Source organism: Mercenaria mercenaria, chromosome 10, assembly GCF_021730395.1.
Source record: "Mercenaria mercenaria strain notata chromosome 10, MADL_Memer_1, whole genome shotgun sequence".
NCBI lineage: Eukaryota > Metazoa > Mollusca > Bivalvia > Venerida > Veneridae > Mercenaria > Mercenaria mercenaria.
In genome coordinates this window covers 7,057,169-7,081,648 of record NC_069370.1, presented here as the reverse complement: position 1 = coordinate 7,081,648, position 24,480 = coordinate 7,057,169, and the positions used below count along the sequence as shown (strand labels likewise).

General features: G+C 33.9%; 1 protein-coding gene across 1 annotated transcript; it reads right to left on the bottom strand.

Annotated features, from left to right (window-relative positions):
* Positions 1-99: 99 nt before the first annotated feature.
* On the bottom strand, positions 100-16,862 carry LOC123560999 (fibrillin-2-like). The gene is made up of 12 exons (XM_053516673.1): positions 16,824-16,862; positions 16,290-16,458; positions 9,874-9,996; positions 9,161-9,283; positions 8,494-8,616; positions 7,830-7,952; positions 7,164-7,286; positions 5,761-5,883; positions 5,149-5,271; positions 3,030-3,152; positions 2,368-2,490; positions 100-463 (listed from the first exon to the last, which is right to left on the bottom strand). Exons 1-12 carry the CDS (start codon positions 16,860-16,862, stop codon positions 324-326), a joined length of 1,455 nt encoding a protein of 484 aa, XP_053372648.1. The 3' UTR covers positions 100-323.
* Between the last annotated feature and the right edge of the window lie 7,618 nt (positions 16,863-24,480).

Sequence of the window (24,480 nt, the reverse complement as noted above, 5' to 3'; positions counted from 1 at the left end):
AGTAGCGGATTAGAGTAAATAATGTTACGTTACAGAACAGTTTATTTTTAAATGAACGTATGAGAGGTGTAGGGACATTATGGTAAATCAATAAATCGTACTATTATAAAGAACTGTGTTTTTTTGTGTCTATGTTGCTTAAATACTAATAACACAAAATTAATGCTCTCAAAAAGCCTGTAGTTTTTCAAAATTCTGATCCATTTAATAACTGACTTAAACTCTACATAAACCTTATATCATTAAACCTACATAATATTATATCAGTTACTAATCTTAATAATCATTATGTAGATATTCTCAATTATGACAAGTGTAGAAACTTAATGGTTTTGCTCACCTTGGCAGGTGATGCCATCTCCTGAATAACCGCTTTTGCAAATGCATCTATACGATCCGTGTGTATTTACACACAATGCTTCCTCAGCGCAATTATCGATGTTAAGCAAACATTCGTCTGTATCTGAAATGCGATTTAATAAAGTTGATTTAGAAATACGGTCAGTAATTCGGCCGAAAATGTGCTTCCGTAGTGCAGTCTAAACGTCCAAAGTAAATAGCTCCTAATTTTTCCATTCTTTTGGCGCAAATTCGTATAGGACGAGTACTTTTATCATACGTTTTTAGCTCGACTATTAGAAGAATAGTCTAGCTATTCTACTCACCCTGGCGTCGGCGTCGGCGTCACACCTTGGTTAAGTTTTTGCATGCAAGTACATACAGCTATCATGTAAAGGCATATAGCTTTGAAACTTATTTTTTCTTTTTCTAGGCCAATTACCAACCTCACTGGGTCAAGTTCCATAGCTCTGACATGTATTTTGAGCAAATTATGCCCCCTTTTCGACTTAGAAAAATTCTGGTTAAAGTTTTACATGCAAGTTACTATCTCCAAAACTAATGCAGATATTGAATTGAAACTTCACATGTGTCTTCGGGGTTATAAAACTAGTTAATAGCAGCAAGTCCCATAACTCTGGCCTTCATTTTGGCCAAATTATGCCCCCTTTTGGACTTAGAAAATTCTGGTTAAAGTTTTGCGTGCAAGTATATACAGCTAATACTAAAAGGCATATAGATTTGAAACTTATTTTTTCTTTTTCTAGATCAATTACCAACCTCACTGGGTCAAGTCCCATAACTCTGACATGTATTTTGGGCAAATTATGCCCCCTTTTGGACTTAGAAAATTCTGGTTAAAGTTTTACATGCAAGTTACTATCTCCAAAACTAATGCAGATATTGAATTGAAACTTCACATGTGCCTTCGGTGTTATAAAACTAATTGATAGCAACAAGTCCCATAAGTCTGATATGCATTTTGGTCAAATTATGTCCCCTTTTGAACTTAAAACTCTTTTGATATTTAACCTTTTTGGGTAATATTTTCCTGCTTCTGGGACAATATTTCGAATAGTCGAGCTTGGCTGTCTTACGAACAGCTCTTGTTACTGCTAGAATACATTCGTAACGAAATGAGGTGTTCATGTTTATACACCCCATATGGCAAGTTCTGCAAATCGAAACCGAACGCAGGGGTTTATTGTGCGGACAGGTGCAAATATATGCCATTTTGAGGGTAGCAGACAAAAACTGCAAGGCATTTCACTAGGAACTATTGCCCCCCACCCCCCACCATCCCACCCCTATTTTGTTTTCATTATTTCGTTAATTTATGATAGAACTTCTACAAAAAATAAATGCGGGGAGAAATGATGTTCTATAAAGATACATAAATAAGACCTGATGTTTGTTGTTTTTATATGAAACAAAGAAGGATTTGAAATACTGACCTTCAATATCTTTACTCATCTTCAAAGTCGTTTTAATATGGTGACTTTAGTAAAATATGTGGTGGTATTTGAGAACGAAGCCTATGAGATCATATATCATAGATATGCAATTTCAAATTATTCCCTATTTTTTTAATAAGGATAATTATCTTCTTGCTTCAATCTGCTATATTTAATGAAACATCTCTTACACAAAATTCCATAACAGTCCTGTTTGTATGAAATACATAGCACATGTATAAACAATATTTCTTATGTTTCCAATATACAATGTATTCCCAAGGACAGAACCTCTACCAAAATCTTCTACAAAGAGTGAGAGTCCGCAACTGTTTTCCAATATAAAGGCCACCATCTGGCGTAAAAATAACTGAATTGGTTTCAAAGCTTGTGGAAAAAACGCACATTCACTTACCAATGTATTGTACATCGTTCCCAGCTGAACGACAAGAGAATGACTTAAACATTTCTTCATCAATGTCAGGTAATATTTTCTAAATCAAATGATATGAGAGGTTACTTTCAAAAGAAGAATTACGTTCTTCTTTTTTTTTACAAATATCTATCTACTCACCTTGACAGGTAAAACCGTTTCCTACATAACCAATGTTACAAACACAGGAATAAGATCCAGGTGTGTTTGTACAGGACGCTGCAACATCACAGCCGTCGGTGTTTAGAGCACATTCATCTTCATCTGAAATTTTCAATAAAACATTTTGTTCATGCTTTAAATAAATCTAATTGTGTATCAAACATAGTTCTTGATCTAATAGATAATAATTTTAGGCGTTCATTTGCCATTTAATCTGACAAGAAAAAAACCTTTGTTATCGTTTCGGCGTCCTCTTTTAAGGCTTCATTTGTCTTTGCTCAACAATTATAATCATTGCTGACTAACCCTTATCATGCTGAACACGACTGATTCTGCCTTTGCGACCAGTGTAGATCATGATTAACCTGCACATCCGTGCAGTCTGATCATGATCTGAACTATTCGCCATTCATTCAATATCGTTTTTGGTAAACACCCCTTTTAACAGTTAATGGTACTGTCCAAATAGAAAGATGAACAAGTCCATTATAGAAATTTAGCAGGATAAGGGCTAAGTATGACTCCTCAAAATGTCACAAGTTTATGCATTTTTCGTCATTCTGTATTTATGCGTTTCAGTGCCTCTATTATTTTTTTCATGACAGCGTATTATTTTATACTTGCACAATTCACTGACTCACCTTCACAAGTGACACCATTTCCTGAGTAACCACTGTTACAGGTACAGCTAAATGCCCCTAGAGTATTTGAGCATGTAGCGTCCCCAGCACAGTTGTCGAGGCTGAGAGCACATTCATCAACATCTGGAAAGATATTTAAACTAAGTTTAACATTGTTATGATTTATTTTTAATTATAAAGACGGGGATATCTGTTTTTGTTCAGAGCAAACAATTCGCAAATTTTTGTTTAAAACATTTTCTGTCTTTAAATTACATAATATATATTTCGTTGAAGTTTCCTTCGGTATCAATTTATGTCCATTCGTTAGCAAACTGCCACTAACGCCCTCTAGCTTCGCCACAACGACAGAACGATATTTTGTCATTTTGCCGTCACGTCATTGGTATCGTTTTTTCTATAATTGCTTTCAAATTATTAAAGTCATTTACAAAACCATGCCTATTCTGTACAAAACTTTCTTTTCAACTCTTTACAATGCTCTAGAAATATGTTGAAAATCAACATTATTATTTGCTCTTTATATATTTGTCTGGCAAATGTTCACTTGTGTTTCTTTTTTCGCAAGGAATCTTTTTACGGATTTTATTTATGATTTTACAAAAAAAAAAAAAAAATGATGCGTATTTGAATATTAGAAGATACAGCGAATGCTTGTTCTATTCATATTATCAATGACTGGCTTTATGAAGTTTCATTTCGTTTACAATAGTTATTAACAGAATGATAGTAGTATTCAAGATGACAACTGTAGACAGGGTAATAAACGCCACATTTCTGACGTAAAGCGTTCGAAATTCACAGCTAAGCCGCACTATTTGCGAACCTGTTCAAAAGGCGCGAACCAGACCAATTATCGGGCTGTTATAAAGCTGCGAGTATCACTATTTATGAGCTATTATTATTCAACTTTACAATATTACACACTGTATTAGATCAATTGCAAACATCATATGAAACAGACAGAGCTTATACAAAACATAACTGAGCCAATATGAGAAAAACAGGGCCAATACGGAATTCAAGCATTCTGATTGGTTCAAAACAGAGGGCCAATACGGAGAAGCCACTCCCGTTAGATTTTTAAATGACGCCATTTTGTTTTACATCAGAGTTATAGATTACATATTTTTTCACATTTTGACAAAAAAAAAAAAAAATCATCCAACTTGTTCATTTAATAACCAAGTATGACTGAGCGGGATGTACGTCTTCAGAGATTACAACGGTACTTTCGCTTATTCGGTACTGTGTAAAAAGCAAGTGTTTCCTGTCAGAAATTCTGGCAGTTGTCAAGGAAAATAATAAGAAAATACGGAAACTCAGATAAATTAAAAGGATGAGACTTATCTTTAACAGACATTTTGATAGTGTGGACTATTTGTGCAATGATAAATAGCGATTCAAATGCTGGAAAGTGGATAAATAAATTGGCGAATATGTATATAATTTTGTGTCTCGTTGCTTGCAGCCTAAAAGAAAATGACTTTTAAAGCAGTCTTTATCACAGTTCAAATGATAAGATACTCGCTGTTAAAGAAAATAAATAGGAATTCCAAAAAATAAGGTAAGTTCTAGTTACTCTTGATTTTGTCGCATTAAAAATATCTCTCAAAATTATTCTCAAGTACCTACATACAACTCATTCTGTTTTACTGGCGAAAATGATCATGATTTCTAAAATACGTCTAAACAACTTGTCAAGATTTTTCACCTGAACGTGCATAGCTGTCATAAGGTAACTCACAGAGTTCTTACACTGTGACCGCCAACAGTTGAAAGTTGAATTATAAAATTATCATTAATCAAGCGATTTCATATTGGCCTAGTTATTTGTCCTCGGGCAGTCGTATTGGCCCTCGGCCTACGGCCTCGGGCCAATACGACAACCCTTGGACAAATAACAAGGCCAATATGAAACTGCTTGATTAATAACATTATATTATAAAGCGGCGAGCCGGCACGCTATTAGTGAGCTGTTATAAAGCTGCGAGTGTCGCATTATTTTTGAACTGTTATAAAACTGAGTCGGAAAACTGGTGTCTTGCACGTATTCCAACAGTCTGCTTTCAAGAGATGTCTGTCATGATAGCTAACATATCACTAAAACCATAATTACCTATGCAAGTTACACCGTCTCCTGAATAACCACCATTGCAGGTGCATGCAAATGTTCCAGGTTCATTTGTACATGTTGCATCTTCAGCACAATTGTCGGTATTCAGGTCACATTCGTCTATGTCTAAGGTGAGATAAAAATGTTGTTTAATGCATTTGTGATAATATAAGCAATACACATGTTTAATATTTAAGAAATAACACATAAGTCAGTATGACTTTTTTTTTATCATAATTATGTTTTTGAAATGTTGTGTTCAACCGTTTGGTCCTGAAACATAGTTAATTGAACAGAATATAGAATGCCTTATGTTTCAGTCGTAGGGGGCAAAATGTATCAGCCAATCATATTTTATCGAATATTCATGTATAGACATTATCTGTTTAGGGCTATAAAGCAATTGCTGCGGATCGTTTTAGAATTAGCAATTATTATCATATATATATTAATATGCATATCATTAATTAATGCAGACTCTTTCATACCTACATTCAATTATTTCTTGTACTTTAGCTGACAAAAGGGTGTGCAAGAAGTTAAAAGAAAATTAGATTCATGTAGATAAAAAAATTTAAACTAACTTTTACAATTCAAATGTACAAATTTACTTACCATCACAGGTAACACCATCTCCTGAATAGCCGCTATTACATGTACAGCTAAATGCTCCTTCTGTATTTGTACATGTTGCATCCTGCGCACAGTTATGAGTACCGAGAACACATTCGTCATTGTCTGTGTTGAGATATGCAATTTTATCAAATAAAATAACAAGCAACAGAGTACTATATTATTTATATTTCCTAAATGATTGATAGAAAACCTAAGAAGTCACATATTACAAATTTAATTTACTAAATGTAAACAATTTCTTACGAAAGTCTGTTTCATTGCACGACGAAAATAAATCAAATACAGAAACATATATCTTTCATAATAGCGTTTTAATATTTGATGAAGAAACACTCTGATCCTGAATTTTTGTCTTCGTTGAATATATGTTAACACTGCATCAGATTGATGTGAACATGACTGCTGCTTTAAGTATTTTTCTTGGCAGATCTAAAGCAGCGTACCAGTAACTCTAATATACCAATTCCTGAGCAAGAAGTAAGTATTTTAATGTAACAAAACAAAGGATTTATTAATATGCATATCATTTATTAATGCAGACTCTTTCATACCTACATTCAATTATTTCTTGTACCTCAGCTGACAAAAGGGTGCGCAAAAAGTTGAAACAAAATTAGGTACATGTAGATAAAAAAATTTAAACTAACTTCTACAATTCAAATGTACAAATTTACTTACCATCACAGGTAACACCATCTCCTGAATAGCCGCTATACATGTACAGCTAAATGCCCCTTCTGTATTTGTACATGTTGCATCCTGCGGCACAGTTATGAGTACCGAGAGCACATTCGTCATTGTCTGTGTTGAGATATGCAATTTTATCACATAAAATAACTAGCAACAGAGTACTGTTTTATCTATATTTTGTAAACGATTGATAGAAAACCAAAGAATTAATATACTACAAATTTAATTTACCAAATGTAAAGAATTTCTTACGAAAGTCTGTTTCATTGCACGACGAAAATAAGTTTAATACAGAAATATATATGTTTCATAATAGCGTTTTAAATATGCATTTGCGTTTGATGACAAAACACACCCTGATCGTAAATTTTTTGTCTTCGTTGAATATATGTTAACATTGCATCAGACTGATGTGAACATGACTGCTGCTTTAGTATTTTTCTTGGCAGATCGAAAGCAGCGTACTAGTAACACTAATATACAAATTCCTGAGCAAGAATTAGTATTTAATGTAAGAAACAAAGGATTTATTCAATATCATTCTTAATTAATGCAGACTCTTTAATGCCTATTCAATTATTTTTGTTACTTAGCTGACAAAGGTGTATGCAAGAAATTATGAGAAAATTAGCTGCATGTAGATAAAGCAATTTAAACGAGCCACTCTAATTCAAATGTACAAATTTACGTACCATCACAGGTAACACCATCTCCTGAATAGCCGCTATTACATGTACAGCTAAATGCCCCTTCTGTATTTGTACATGTTGCATCCTGGGCACAGTTATGAGTACCGAGAACACATTCGTCATTGTCTGTGTTGTGATATGCAATTTTGTCAAATGTAATAACATACAACAGAGTACCATTTTATCTATATTTCGTAAACGATTGATAGAAAACCTAAGAATTCATATACTACAAATTTAATTTACTAGATTTTAACAATTTCTTACAAGAGTCTATTTTATGGCACGACGAAAATAAATTGAATACAGAAATATATATGTTTCATAATAGCGTTTTAATATTCATTTGCGTTTGATGAAAAAACACACTGATTGTGAATTTTTGTCTTCGTTGAATATATATTAACATTGCATCAGATTGATGCGAACAAGACTGCTGCTTTATGTATTTTTCTTGGCAGATCTAAAGCAGCGTAACTGTAACTCTAATATATTAATTCCTATTAATGTGCATATCATTAATTAATTAATTCTCTTTGATACTTACATTCAATTATTTCTTGTTACTTAGCTGACAAAGGGGTATGCAATAAGTTATGAGAAATTAGTTACATGTAGATAAAGCAATTTAAACGAACCTCTACAATTCAAATGTACAAATTTACTTACCATCACAGGTAACACCATCTCCTGAATAGCCGCTATTACATGTACAGCTAAATGCCCCTTCTGTATTTGTACATGTTGCATCCTGCGCACAGTTATGAGTACCGAGAGCACATTCGTCATTGTCTGTGTTGAGATATGCAATTTTTCAAATAAATAACAGCAACAGAGTACTGTTTTATCTATATTTCGTAAACGATTGATAGAAAACCTAAGAAGCCCATAATACAAATTATGTTTCTAAATGAAAACAATTTCTTACGAAGAGTCTGTTTCATGCACGACGAAAATAAATTGAATACAGAAATATATATGTTTCATAATAGCGTTTTAATATGCATTTGCGTTTGATGAAAAAACAAACTCTGATCGTGAATTTTTTGTCTTCGTTGAATATATGTTAACATTGCATCAGATTGATGTGAACATGACTGCTGCTTTAAGTATTTTTCTTGGCAATTCTAAAGCAGCGTACCAGTAACTCTAATATACCAATTGCTATTAATGTGCGTATCATTTATTAATTCATTCTCTTTGATAGTTACATTCAATTATTTCTTGTTACTTAGCTGACAAAGGGGTATGCAATAAGTTATGAGAAATTAGCTACATGTAGATAAAGCAATTTAAACGAACCTCTACAATTCAAATGTACAAATTTACTTACCATCACAGGTAACACCATCTCCTGAATAGCCGCTATTACATGTACAGCTAAATGCCCCTTCTGTATTTGTACATGTTGCATCCTGCGCACAGTTATGAGTACCGAGAACACATTCGTCATTGTCTGTGTTGAGATATGCAATTTTGTCAAATGTAATAACATGCAACAGAGTACCATTTTATCTATATTTCGTAAACGATTGATAGAAAACCTAAGAATTCATATACTACAAATTTAATTTACTAGATTTTAACAATTTCTTACAAGAGTCTATTTTATGGCACGACGAAAATAAATTGAATACAGAAATATATATGTTTCATAATAGCGTTTTAATATTCATTTGCGTTTGATGAAAAAACACACTGATTGTGAATTTTTTGTCTTCGTTGAATATATATTAACATTGCATCAGATTGATGTGAACATGACTGCTGCTTTAAGTATTTTTCTTGGCAGATCTAAAGCAGCGTACCCGTAACTCTAATATACCAATTCCTATTAATGTGCATATCATTAATTAATTCATTCTCTTTGATACTTACATTCAATTATTTCTTGTTACTTAGCTGACAAAGGGGTATGCAATAAGTTATGAGAAATTAGCTACATGTAGATAAAGCAATTTAAACGAACCTCTACAATTCAAATGTACAAATTTACTTACCATCACAGGTAACACCATCTCCTGAATAGCCGCTATTACATGTACAGCTAAATGCCCCTTCTGTATTTGTACATGTTGCATCCTGCGCACAGTTATGAGTACCGAGAACACATTCGTCATTGTCTGTGTTGAGATATGCAATTTTATCAAATAAAATAACAAGCAACAGAGTACTGTTTTATCTATATTTCGTAAACGATTGATAGAAAACCTAAGAATTCACATACTACAAATTTAGTTTACTAAATGAAAACAATTTCTTACGAAAGTCTGTTTCATTGCACGACGAAAATAAATTTAATACAGAAATATATATGTTTCATAATAGCGTTTTAAATATGCATTTGCGTTTGATGAAAAAACAAACTCTGATCGTGAATTTTTTGTCTTCGTTGAATATATGTTAACATTGCATCAGATTGATGTGAACATGACTGCTGCTTTAAGTATTTTTCTTGGCAGATCTAAAGCAGCGTACCAGTAACTCTAATATACCAATTCCTGAGCAAGAAGTAAGTATTTTAATGTAAGAATACAAAGGATTTATCAATATGCATATCATTAATTAATGCAGACTCTTTCATACCTACATTCAATTATTTCTTGTTACTTAGCTGACAAAGGGGTATGCAAGAAATTATGAGAAAATTAGCTGCATGTAGATAAAGCAATTTAAACGAACCACTATAATTCAAATGTACAAATTTACGTACCATCACAGGTAACACCATCTCCTGAATAGCCGCTATTACATGTACAGCTAAATGCCCCTTCTGTATTTGTACATGTTGCATCCTGCGCACAGTTATCAGTACCGAGAGCACATTCGTCATTGTCTGTGTTGAGATATGCAATTTTATCAAATAAAATAACAAGCAACAGAGTACAATTTTATCAATATTAAACGATTTATAGACAATTTAAGAATGCACATACTAGAAAAGTAATATACTAAATCTAAACAACTTCTTACCAAGTCTGTTTTATTGCGTAATGAAAATAAATCAAATAGACAAATATATATGTTGCTTAATAGAGTTTTGATATTCATTTGCGTTTGATGAGTACCGACAGCGAACTCGTCATTGTCTGTGTTAGAATGTGCAATTTTATCAAATAAAATAATAAGGAACAGAGTACCATTTTATCCATATTAAGGTAACGAATTTGTAATGAGCGGTAATTTTAAGAAACAAGTTGCATCCTTTATAACATGTTTAAATAATAGCTAAAGCTGATCTGCGATTAATTTGGCTTCGGGGCGTCCATTTCATTAAAAAAGGTATTTTATTTTCTTTCAATATAACAAGCTCGTTGTAACCTGCACGGTGATGTAATTTTTAAAATATGTTTTCCAACTATTCGCCGACGGAAAGCTTACTTTATGCAAAAATCATGCTAAAATCTTTCTTCAAAATTATTGTTTTCCAACGGGATGACTAAGTAGTGTGTTAAAACTGTCCAATTTTTTTTGAAACAATAATTATCATATAAATTTATTTTACTGTAAAAAAGGGCGAAAAAAATATGTGGGTCTCCGACTTCGTTTTCGCTGTATTGTCTTAAATGTTCCCCTACCCCCATTTCCACGCGCAGAATTTCACAAAAAACTGTTTGTATGTTAGGGAAAAATAAGCTGATTGCAAAAGAGTTTACAACAAAACAAATTTCATTTTAAGCGTATCCTAACTTTGTTAACCATTTTCCAATTTCTTCCCAGTTTTATTGTCACAATGTATACATGAATGCATGTTACACATAAACAAGAGGTCCGATATTGCCCTTTGTCGCTCACCAGAGAAACACACCATAACAGTGTAAACATGTTTGACCTATTGATTTCATGGAAACAAATATTCTGACCAATTTTCATTGAGTCAGGTCTCTTAAGTGTAAACAAGTATTTTCTTTTATTTGATCTAGTGACCTAGTTTTTGACCCAACATGACCCAGATTGTGTCTGTCCAAAATCCCATGAAAACAAACATTCTGATAAAGTTTCGGGAAGATTGGAGCGAAAAAGTAGCCTCTAGAGTGTTTACAATCTTTTCCTTTGATTTGACCTAGTGACCTAGGTTTTCGCCCCCACGTGACCCAGAATTAAATCATCCAAGTCTTTAAAATAAAAAACATTCTGATCAAGTTTTATGAAGATAGAATAAAAATGTGGCCCATAGAGTGCCAACAAGCTTATTCTTTGATTTTCCTGGTGCTTTTAACCTCACGTGACCTAGATAAAAAGTAATTCGAAATTTCAAGCAGACAAACCTTTTGACAAAGGTTCATGCACATAAAATGAAAAATGCAGTCCCTTGCATACACAAGAATTTATTTTAATTTAACAGGTGACCTAGTTATAGACCCCAGATGACCAAGATTAGAAATTGGACCAAAGATCACCAAGATAAACATTTTTACCTAGTTTCACGAAGATAGGGTCATAAACGTGGCCTCTAAAGTGTTATCAAGCTTTTTCTTTGATTTGACAGTTTGACCTAGTTTTTGACCCAACATGACCCAGATTCAAACTTGACCTAGAGGTCATCCACACAAACTTCGTGATCAAATTCCATGAACATCCAGTGTGAAATGCAGTCCTATTCCATACATAAAGTCTTTCTTTGATTTGACCTTGTGACCTAGATTTTGACCCCAGATTACCCATATTTAAACCTGACCTAGATTTCATCAGGGCAGTCATTCAAACTAAATTTTATGAAATTCCAGGGTGTAAAATGCAGCTCCTATTGCATACACAAGGTTTTTCTTTGATATGACCAAGTGACCTACCTTTTTATCGCAGATGACCTATATTTAAACATGACCTAGATTTCATTAAGGCAATCATTCTGAGTTAATTTCATGAAGATCCGGAGTAAAATGCAGTCCCTATTGCATACACAAGATTTTTCTTTGATTTGACCTAGTGACCTAGTTTTTTTTTATCCCAGATGACCCATAATCAAACTTGACCTAGATTTTATCAAGGCAATTATTCTGACTAAATTTTATGAATATCTAGTGTAAATGCAGCCCCTATCGTGTACACAAGGTCTTTCTTTAATTAGACCTGGTGACCTAGTTTTTATTCCTAGATAACTCATATTTCAACTTGACCTAGATTTTATCCAGACAAACATTCTTACCAAATTTCATAAAGATCTGATGTAAAATGCAGTTCCTATTGTATACACAAAGTTTTTCTTTCATTTGACCTAGTGACCTAGTTTTTGAACAAAAATAACCCATATTCAAACTTAAGCTAGACTTGATCAAGGCAATCATTCTGACCAAATTTCATGAAGATCAATTGAAAAATACAGCCTCTATCATCTACACAAGGTTTGTCTTTGATTTGACCTAGTGACCTAGCTTTTACCCCAGATAATCCATATTCAAAATTGATCTTTAGACTAGATTTTATCAAGGCAATCATTCTAACTAAATTTTAAAAATATCCAGTGTAAAATGCAGCCCCTGTTACGTACACAAGCTTTTCTTTAATTTGACCGGGTGACCTAGTTTTTGATCCTAGGTAACCCATATTCAAATTGACCTAGATTTCAGCCAGATATACATTCAGCTTAGATTTCATAAAGATCTAGTGTAAAATACAGTCCCTGTTGCATACACAAGGGTTTTCTTTGATTTGACCTAGTGACCTAGTTTTTTTACCCCAAAGAACCCATATTCAAACTTTACCTAGATTTGATCAAGGCAATCCTTCTGACCAAATTTCATAAAGATCAAAAGAAAAATACAGCCTCTATCGCATACACAAGGTTTTTTCTTTGATTTGATCTAGTGACCTAGTTTTTGATCCCAAATAACCCATTTTCAAACTTGGCCTAGATTTTATCAATGTTATCATTCTGACCAAAATTCATGAAGATCAATTGAAAAATACAGCGTCTATCGTATACACAAGCTAAATGTTGACAGACGACAGACAGACAGAGAGACGACAGACGCCGGACATCGAGCAATTACAATAACTCACCTGAGCATTATTCAGGTGAGCTAAAAAGCGCAATGAAAAAATGATACTTCCTATTAAACATTTTTCTGCTCGTTCTCTCTTCCATAGATTTCTTCTTAATTTCCTAAAAATGTTCCAGATTTTTTTTTAATAAAATAAGATTTTAATAGTCCTTGACTACCTAGTTCATTTTTACGTGTTTTTTTTTTTTCAATAAAGTTTACATTGTCTGTTTGTAGGATTTATTTGCAGCCTTTATTGAACGGCATGTTGCATTATTAATTGGTTTCAATCCGTTTCAACTGTTTCATAAATAGTTAAATACAATTTTCCCAGGAATCTGGAGATATTAGTTCAAGCCCGACTAGATACAGCGTTCCACGAAGTGGGAAAGTTGTTAATTTCTTACGGAGAGTTCCTACTGGTTAGAAACTATAAAGACAGGTTGTGTAAGCAGACCGTCGTGACAATACTGAAGATTGTTGAGGAACGCCGTAAACCTAACACAATTATTGGTTATCAAATGCATAAGTGCAATAACTTAATTATTTTAGGTCCGTACACTATTAACTTCATGTCGTTTTGATTGTACAATATTTCGACCAACTTAAAAGTCAGAATTAGCCGAGAATAATTATTGTTTGTTTTTGGGTTTTACGCCTGTTTTCATCAACATTTTATTTTTTACAATCACTAAACTCTTTTCCCACAGTAACTTACAACTGTTCCATTGAAACGTATTAGTCACGGATAGAGGGACTGTACCGGACACCAAACATATGACCGCTCGATTGACGGGCGAACGCTTCAATCAATGTGTCATTCGTTCCGACATGAGGGGTGGGGTAATTTTTGACTGGATGATTTAGACGAGAGACTATTATCTAAGGGTCAGTTGTATTTGGTTTTCAAAACGGGAATTACTCTAAAATCTGAATTGCACATATTGTTAATCATATTTATAAAGATGAATGTCTGTATATGCCTATGTTGAGATAACTTGTAGCCCAATCATCAAGACGCGAAAGCTTATTGTTATCACTACCCCCTCGCGTTTATTCATATTAATTTTTTACTTTTTTTTTATTTATCTATGTATTTATGTATTTATTTATTTATTTATTTTGATAGTGCCGTTTTAAAACAGACTCTGAGCGATCATGTTTCGAGGGACCCGGTTTCTAAAGTTGTGCGTAGAAGTTTGGAATCGGCCCCGATCTTTCATATTTCTTACTTCAGTTCGTTCATATCACCCAGTTTTGTTCCAAGCTAAAGTTGAAAATGACAGAGATTAAGCGGCTATATCCAGCTATAAACCTCGCGTTATTCTAATTTGAAAAAAAAAATACACATATAGATAAAAACAGTTGTAAGTGTTAGATATGAATACGATAAAATGCTGACACAGTCTTAACCATATTTTTACTCTTAACAAATAAATATAGAATCTAGATTGTTTTGGTTTTAATGCGTTCATTCTAGCTTTGATGGAAAAGAATATATCAGAACGTCATGTCGACGTTATATTTAGCGCCATGTCACATTGAACAACTGTCTTGATTAATTTACACATATATTAACTTGGTTATTCGCTTTGCAGAATAATTCGCCATCTTTTGCTCCCAAACTGTACTCTTCCGCAAGTCGTATTGCCATTTCCGATTCTGGTGTGCATAAACAAAGGAGCCTGACGACCTAATAGTTGGCGCCATGCATGCGCGAAGAAACAGTTCTGTCATATTTGATCTAAATTTCACAATAAAATTCATATTAGAATCGAAATAATTTATAGCAAAACGTTGTTTAAACCTTAATTATACACTCGGGCTGTTATACGTCGTTCGAAATAATTCACTCGGGCTGCGCCCTCGTGAAATTATTACGCCCGGCGTATAACTGCAAATCCTGTATAAATAGTGTTAAAGCACCGTTTTGCTATAAATTATTTCTTAAACATTTAAAGTAGGCAGCAGTCATATCCACTCCTTTTCTGAACTACAAGTAGATATTTAATTGTTTATATATGACGACAGCTGGATGCGAAATGAAATCTTCAGCATGCAAGATGTTTACGGTCAACGTTTAGAACGCAAAGACGTAGCGTCTTCAAGCATAATGTTTGACGTTACGCTAGATGGCGCTGAATTACACCTTCTTGACCTTAAACGATTTATAGAAAATCTAAATATTCACACACTACAAACTTAATTTACTCAATCTAAACAACTTCTTACCAAAGTCTGTTTCATTGCATGACGAAAATAAGTAAAATACAGAAATATATACTTTGCATAATAGCGTTTTGATATTCATTTGCGTTTGTTGATAAAACACACTGATCGTGAATTTTTCGTCTTCGTTGAATATATGTGAACAGTCTTGTTTGAATAAAATATTAACAAAATTTTATAAGTAAGAATTGCTTAATCAAATTAAATGGGCCGCATTAATGCAACAATTTATAAAATCCCTGAACGGAAACGAAAGCTCTTGATTAAACAGTTAATTATTAAGTTCGACTTTCAAAAATGTGATAATGTAAGCTATGTGCGACAGGTTGTAAGTTCTGTCAGATCATGTTATGAAATGTGCATAAAACATCAAACAACAACTGAATTGAAGGATAATATCAGTTTTCAATTTTCCCAAATGGAAGATCAATATGGTGGGAGAATAGTTAAATACATTTAGTCAAAGTTTCTCATTTTGAGCAAGGCAGTTGCGGATATACATGATATTACAAATATATTTTTCCCTTGTCCTGCAAAGGCAATTTATCATAATACAAACCCATATTGGCAACATTAATTGAAATATTATATAGCTTTAAATGTAGGTTACAGTATTTTTGAACTACACATCGGGTTTTGGGTTTAATATGTGGACAAGAGCAAATATGCGTCATTTTAGGGTCGCAGACTACCACTAATTTGGAATTTAACTAGGAACTATTCATAAGCTATTTTCTTTCCAATTTTTACAGAACTTTCATGAAAAGTTTGTGTAGGAAAGACTTATGTACTTAAAAGATATGTAAATAAAACTTAACGTCTTCTTTTAACAAAGGAAGAGATTTGAATTCGTAACCTTTATCCTTAAATGTAGATAAACTACCAGTATTATTTCACAAAGGATTCTGTCGATGCTTACCGGCACATGTAGGTGCAGAACCACTCCACACACCTCCAGTATTACACGTTCTTGTTTCAGTTCCGACTATTTCAAATCCGGAATTGCAGGAATATGTAGCTGTAGATAAGTATGTAACTCCGGTGGCAGATACAGTTCCATCTGTAGGATTGTCCAGCACAGGACAGTCCTAAAACATACAAATAACTGAGCTGCTCCATAAGAAAACCAACATAGTGCGTTTGCGACCAGCATGGATCCAGACAAGCCTACGCATCCGCGCAGTCTGGTCAGGATCCATGCTGTTCGCTTTCAAAGCCTATTGCAATTAGAGAAACCGTTAGCGAACAGCATGGATCCTGACCAGACTGCGTGGATCCATGCTGGTCTCAAACGCACTATGTTGGATTTCTCAAGGCGCGGCTCATATATTTATCTCATCCGATTCAAATGTTCAGCGACATATTTTCGGCTTGGTCATTTATCTTAACTTTTAAGGCAAACGAAAATGACCAGCTATGTGATGCGTCATTTTAACATTTAACGCTAACATACCATATGTGTTTTAAATGACATTTTATCAAAACCTTTCATTTTGTGAGTCTGTTCAAATAACTACTGTGTTCTATCTATAGGCATTTTTCTTTAATAAGGTATTTATCTATTATACAGATGTTTTCCCAAACTGTTCAAAATTATGAGCAAAACCATTATTCTGAAAGTCTTCTGCATGTGTTTATACACAAATTTGCTTTTAACAAAATAAAATATGTGCATCTCGTAATGTAAATATGAAATCATGAGGATGCGGAAAAGTTAGTGTAGCGGTAATGAATAACTTTAAAATGTTACCGCATTCACAGGCTGACATATATCATCACTATCAAAAGCATAGCCCGTGGCACATTCGCACACTCTAGAGTTACAAACAACTTTTGCAGGGTCATCCGCATAGTTAAGGTCTACACAGTCTTGAGCATCCTCACACTCTGGAAATAACAAGCAATAAAGAGTATATTTAACCCTTACCCTGCTAAATTTCTATAATGGACTTGTCCATCTTTCAGTTAAGACAGTGCCATTAACTGATTAAAGAGGTGCTAACAAAAATGATACTGACTGCTTTGCGAACAGAGCAGATCATGATCTACACTGGTCGCAAAGGCAGAAGCAATTGTATCCAGCACGATAAGTGTTAACGAAATGAATGTTTTAAACAAAATGTACACTTTTATGTAGAAATATGATACTTTTACGTTAAATTTAAAATCAACAGAGCAAAGTGGTACCAGCTGGCTGACAAGTTTTTGCGCCCCTGTGCTTTGAAAAAAAAGTTTTACAAAAGAAATACATCCTGCAAATACAGGTATAATGGTGTGCTGTTATAACAGATATGACGAGTCTTTGGGAAAAAAAAACAGACTGGTGGAATATATACAAGAATTAACTTCATATAAGACCAACAAACAAGTAACATCGAGAGCATGGCACTGACATCGATTTACATTCAAACTCGAGCTATGAGTGAATTTCAAAAGGTCGAGTTTTGAGCTGGGGATGCATTTCGGTAAAAGGGTGCTAATCATTTTTAGATTGATTGTCAAATATTGAAGGCACCGTTGATGAATAAAAAAAAAACAATACATGAAGCTTAGTCCCTATAAGTGTGTAGAAAAGTATGTAAAATGCAAATACCGAGGGCTGGGTGAAAAGTGCTAAATCGTTTAAAATTCTGATTTCTTTGACTATTATAAACAGGTCAATTCGACCAACGTATAGTAATATTTTATTTCACTCCCGCGACGTCAAGCATGTGATAAATATTTTTAATAAAGTTTAAGAATACAGTATTTCATTAGTTAGCATAAAAAAAAAATCCGGCTTTTGACGCCACATACCGGATATGTGCATGTCATTACTGAAAAATAATGAAATTTATGGTTTGATTGAAACCTAAATATGTTTCATCATTACATAAGTTTTTCCCCGATTACTTACAAGAGAACCAGGTACATGTAAGTCAATACTTTGCTATATATACGAACAAATTTTATATCACGTGCGTGACCCCATTTGTGACGTTATTTAGCTTCTTTATTATATAATTTGTATCATTTGAATAATATTAAGTTTAGATACTTACGTTTTAAAAGTGGTACTTTCTTCGTAGAAAAAATTGTTTTGGTTGACCTGTTGGACAGTTTAACAATTCGGTCTACCCTCATGTGTCGCATACTTACTGAACATCCCTTTTAGTCGTGTGCTATTTATCACGGTGACAAACACGCACAGGCTCTTGCGATACTTCAAAGAACATAAATACATTGCATCTTATCTATACGATAAGTTTTGTTTTGGACTTACGTCTACAACTGTTCGCGCCTTGTTGTGTGAACTTTTCCTTGCATGTACATTCTAATCTGTTAGCGTCTGTATTTAAAACACATTCGGCACCCTTTGCACTGCAATCAGCGTCTGTGACACATACTGAATAAAATTGTATGAATTTTTACAGGAGTTGAACACTTTATATTATGTCTTTGTTACTAAAGTTCAGTGACATGTCAAATTAAGGTCCATAATTTTTTTTATTTTTACTAAAAGACTAAAAAGCATTTCCAATATTCTCGTAAAACTGTAAGCAAACATTATTTTAACCAGTATTCATAAAATTGACACACAAAAAAGATACATCTTTATACATTATCTAATGAAATATTGAGAAAAAAATGAGTATACATTCTGCGTTTTATTTATTTTCACTTCACTAATTTCATAAATGGGACATTTGCATTGGGCATTTATGTTACGTATAATAAATTAAAATATTACATTTACACACCTGATTGTAGATTAGAGCTCTGAGTGTGTACACGTTTTGTAGAAAATATATGGAACAGTAGAATCATCCGCACTATATTCCTTAAAGCCATCTGCAATCAGACGAGAAATAAATATTTATATTTGAGCCGCACCATGAGAAAACCAACATAGTGTATTTGCGACCAGCGTAGATCCAGACCAGCCTGCGCATCTGCGCAGTCAGGTCAGGACTTGTGCTGTTCGCTTTCAAAGCCTATTGTAAATAGAGAACCCGTTAACGAGCAGCATGGATCCATGCTGGTCGCAAATGCACCATGTTGGTTTTTTCATGGTGCGGCACATTTAAATTTTTCTCCTCTTCAACCCTCAAAACGATAAGTAAACGCTGCATTTTTGCTAATTATAAAATGTGCATGTTAAACCAGATCAAGGTATATGATTATGTAAAAGAATTTTAATATATGATAAAACTGTTAAAATAAAACCAGATTTTTATTTATTTTTTTTAAATTTAAATAACAAATATATCGTGTATTATGCAGCATGCTACGGAAGCATGGAGTGGATATCGCATTTTTGAAGTCGTTCAATAAAAGAATGTCTTTAAATTTGTGATTATTCCTGTTTAGTTGGTCCTCGTTAATATTGCCAGCGATCACAATAGTATCGCAAAAATCTAATGCTTTTTCTATACATGTGTTGAACTATGTCCAAAACTCTATATGGGCGCTCGGTTTTCTATAGACTGTGCAAATGAAAACCTTATTATTAATATGTTTCAGCTCGACCCAAACTGATTCTTGTAAATAATTTTGTAAGTAGTATAATCGTTTTGAACGTTATACTTTAGAAACGTAGATAAGGATCCCACCAGAATGGCAAGAAACATCTTTCCGATAAAATGAGGAAAAGTGCTCTCTTTATATTTTCATTCGACACAGCGTGATCAAGATGCGTTTCTGTAAAGCAAAGCACGACAAAATCTAACCAGTTGTCTTTTATACATTCTATTTTGTTTTTGCTAACTCGTGGCCACGAAATATAACTATGAAAAAAAAAAAAAAAAAAAAAAAAAAAAAAAAAACAAGAAAAACGATTTTTTTGTTTCGTGGCCACGAAATATAACCTAGTAGCCACGAATTAGCAAAAATAGAAAAATAGTTAGTTTTTTTTTTTTTTTTTTTTTTTTTTTTTCGTTTTTGTTTTATCTTAGTTATATTTCGGGCCACGAATTAGCAAAAAAAAAATATCGTTTTTTGTTTTTTTCTTACTTATACTAGTTTTTCATGGCCACGAATTAAGAACTCTTTTTTTCTTTATTTTTTTTCTTAGTTATATCTCGTGGCAACGAGATAACATAACATCTTTTGTTTTTCGTTTAATTTTCATAGTTATATCTCGTGGCCACCAGATAGATTGAAATAAAAATATCGACGTCCCCTCCATGCTTCCGTAGTACACAGTTCTATGGTATAAAACATTATAAAAGGCGCCGTGAATATAACAAAGTTTAATCTAAGGTTAAAATAAGATTTTTTATCAAGGTACGTATCAAATATATGATAAAATATATACAAAATATATGATTGAAGCGAAACAATTTCTAAGCCTGAAAAAAATAATAAAAGGAAAAATAAATGCATTACCTATGTAGCAGTATAAACTTCTTAAATAATTAAACAAGAGCGCGTTCAAAATATTCCTGAACTTACATCCAGTAAAATGTTGAATTCTTGATTTGATCAAAAACACTCGAGTGTTCTACCTTTTGCAAAAAATCAACGTCAGCTCACAAACCCATTATGTTAACTTCAGACTACAGTAAATCACTAACACTGTCGTAAATGAGGCATGTCGTAATTCCTATCCCAAACATTACACTGCACATTTTGCAAATTAAAATCCATTATGTTTTCCCACCCTTCGAAAAAAAACCTTTAAAAATCCAGTATCAACAAGTAAACAGTAAACAATGTATAACCACAATATGCGATCAGACATTCTCATTAGAAGAAAACCTTTTGTGTCGGAGTCGGGTGCATTTCAATAAATCTTATATAACCAAAATAATGGAAATACGATTACTGCCGTATTAGTAATGTTTAGATTCGTGTTGTATACAGCACATTTTAATTAATCTTTAGCCTGCTGGCGGCAAGTGGTTCTGCCTCTGCGGCCAGTGCAGACCAGGATCAACATGCACATCCGTGCAGACTGATCGAGGTCTAGGCGCTGTTCGCTTTTCAATCAGTATCTTTTTCGTAAACACCCCTTTTAACAGTATATGGTACTGTGGAATTTGAAAGATGTACAAGTCCATTATAGAAAAGCAGGATAAGGGTTAATGAATCAATAAAATCTGAAAGAAGATTCATTGCAAGCATGGAACGCAATCAAGCATGAAAATTGTCTCGGTTTGATTGAGTACATGTATGTACAAGAGAGATAATGAAATGTGTAATTCCTCTCACGCCCCCGACCCCCCGCCAGCTCCGGCTTAAGCGGACTTCTGTTACGGTTAAATAGTTTAACAGAATGAACTCCATGATCCAAAGGACCAGAAAATATAACAAGGCTGAATCCAAGTACGGGGAGACTTTTTACAGCCGCCACAAAGCAGCATGAATTTCTTTTGTTATGACTGGGGTATATTCATTGTAAATAGACCTCTGTCATGCCAGTGATAAGCTCGTAACAACATGTAGCTGAGATGCTTCTGGAGCAGCATACAAGGTATGAGATAGACAAAGAAATAGATGCCCGATTCTTATGGTGTTCACTCTCAAGTAAAGGTTTGAAGGTACTAATTGTATCCACTGTTATTTTCCTTGTAAAAATAAACAGTGTATAACATCTTTTTATCACTCCTTGTCAGGCAACCTTATCTTGTTTTGTCTGTCTATATGCAAACAAATATGAATACCAACGTATGAGATTAACTATAATACAAGGAAACCATGGTCACGGAACTGAGACACCTGATGAAAACGTTGACACTGCGTAGGTCAACATCAGGAATTGCCAAGATTCACGTTTAATTTAATCAGCAGTTTCGACACAAACTTGGAAACAAAATTTGAGCCTCGCCATGAGAAAATCAACATAGTGGGTTTGCGACCAGCATGGATCCAGACCAGCCTGCGCATCCGCGCAGTCTGGTCAGGATCCATGCTGTTCGCTTTCAAAGCCTATAGCAAGTAGAGAAACCATTAGCGAACAGCATGGATCCTGACCAGACTGCGTGGATGCGCAGGCTGGTCTGGATCCATGCTGGTCGCAAACCCACTATGTTGGCTTTCTCATGGCGCGGCTCAATTATGAAGTTGTCGGCATTAATTTTCTTTTATCTAGCATGGAAAGGGCCTTTACTAGGCGAGAAAATGACAATTTTGTACTGATATAGACTACATTCGAAAAGACGACGGAACTGTCAAAGTTGATACGCCGATAACCCGGAGTATCCCGAATACGTTATTGTCACAAAATTGTACCAGTAAGTTTACGTACTGTAGTTTAAAGGTGCACTTAAACTGCCTGGCTATAAATACTGATGTTATAGCGAAGAGGTCATGGTATCGAGTCCCGGTCAGAACTCTGTTACTGATAAGCGGAAATAATTATGCCGTTCTGTGACAAAACCTGTATTAGAGCCAAAACAAAAATCAAAATTTTAGACAACAAAATTTTCATGAAGAACATTCTCTAACCTTTCAAATCCGAAAATTCGAAGAAATCATCTTTTCTATTTTAAGACTTACAATGATTTTGAGTAAGTCACCGAAGGCATTAGGAACATCACGAAACGCAGTATGACATCATGGGGCTTCACATGTAATTATCATGTCATTTACGTGACAATTAGCATGTCACTAATTAAGCATCATACATTCAGATATTTAGAAAAAGTCGAAAATGATTTTACTGAAAAAACCTAGCCCTGGATTTTTTTTTATCACGGGCCTTTGATTTATATACTTCTATATATTTCATGGTGCATAGGTTCTTTGGACTTTTGGTTCCCATGACAACACAAATAAAATATTTGTAAAATATTATAGAATTTTACTTGCCTTAGATAACTGAATTTTAGTATATTGTTTTTTTTAGTTTCTGAATGAACATAAGAAAAACAATGATTTTTCCCCAGTATTTCAAAGTATTTATCAAGCAATAATCATATCATATCACTAATACAGGTTTTCTCATGGAACGGCCTAATTATGATTGACTGAACCTAATTGTTATTGCAAAATGTCCAATTTCAATTCAAATATGACATTGACAATAATACGGTGGTATGTTTAGAACATGCATTTATTTTTTTAAGATTGAATTATCTTGTGTGTTTGACATCTTATCTCGTGCGCACGACATCATATCTCGTGCGCAATACATCTTATCTCCAGCGCTCGACATCTTATCTCGTGCTCACAACATCTTATCTCGAGCGCCCGACATCTTATCTCGAGCGCACGACATCTTATCTCGTGAGCACGACATCTTATCTCGAGCGCACGACATCATATCTATATATATGAAGGCCCTTTGTGTGAATTCAGACAATCAGTAAAAACATGCGACTGCCACCGTTTTTGCTTTCGTTTCGATTATACTTATAACCGTTTTATGTGTTTGCAGGGTTGTAATTTAAATACACAAACTGAACAAAAGGCAGCAAAAATTCAGTGATGACGCAAAGGTATAAATTTCTTGACAAAAAGGATTTAGTATGTAGGCTTCGCCCACATATCAAAGAATTTCCCCATTTTCCCTTAATTCATGCCTTTTCTGACAATGCGCGAATTTATTCTATCAGTCGAAGTGCGATTTGATTTGTTGCTATTCTAACATTCAGTATGTCCGTTTCGAAGATAGGGTGACCAATTATGTGCACTGCTCTCCCAAATGATGTGATAAACTTGTACTTGTGGGAAGTTTAAACCTGAATAGGCGGGACCCTAATTATCTGCATGTCCGTATGTTTTACTGATGACCTAAATACACACAAAGGGCCTTCATATATATCGATAAGATGCCGTATGCACGAGATAAGATGTCGAGCGCACGAGATAAGATGTCGTGCGCTCGGGATAAGGTGTCGAGCACACGATACAAGATATAAGATACAAATTTTATTTAAAGCCGGTGTTAATATACGGACAACATTAGACAACGAGATAATTTAATCTTAAAAAAAATAAACGCATGTCCTAAATACCAAATAATTATTTAACAGAAAGAAAGAAAATATAGAAGTTCTAACGCTAGCTAGCGGACAAAAATTGCGTTTGAGTCGTACGTCGGATACCTTCATCATTTTCTGTTATCATTCAATCTAAATGACTTTAAGTAAGCTAAAACGTAATAAACCCACGTGTGATAAAGATAT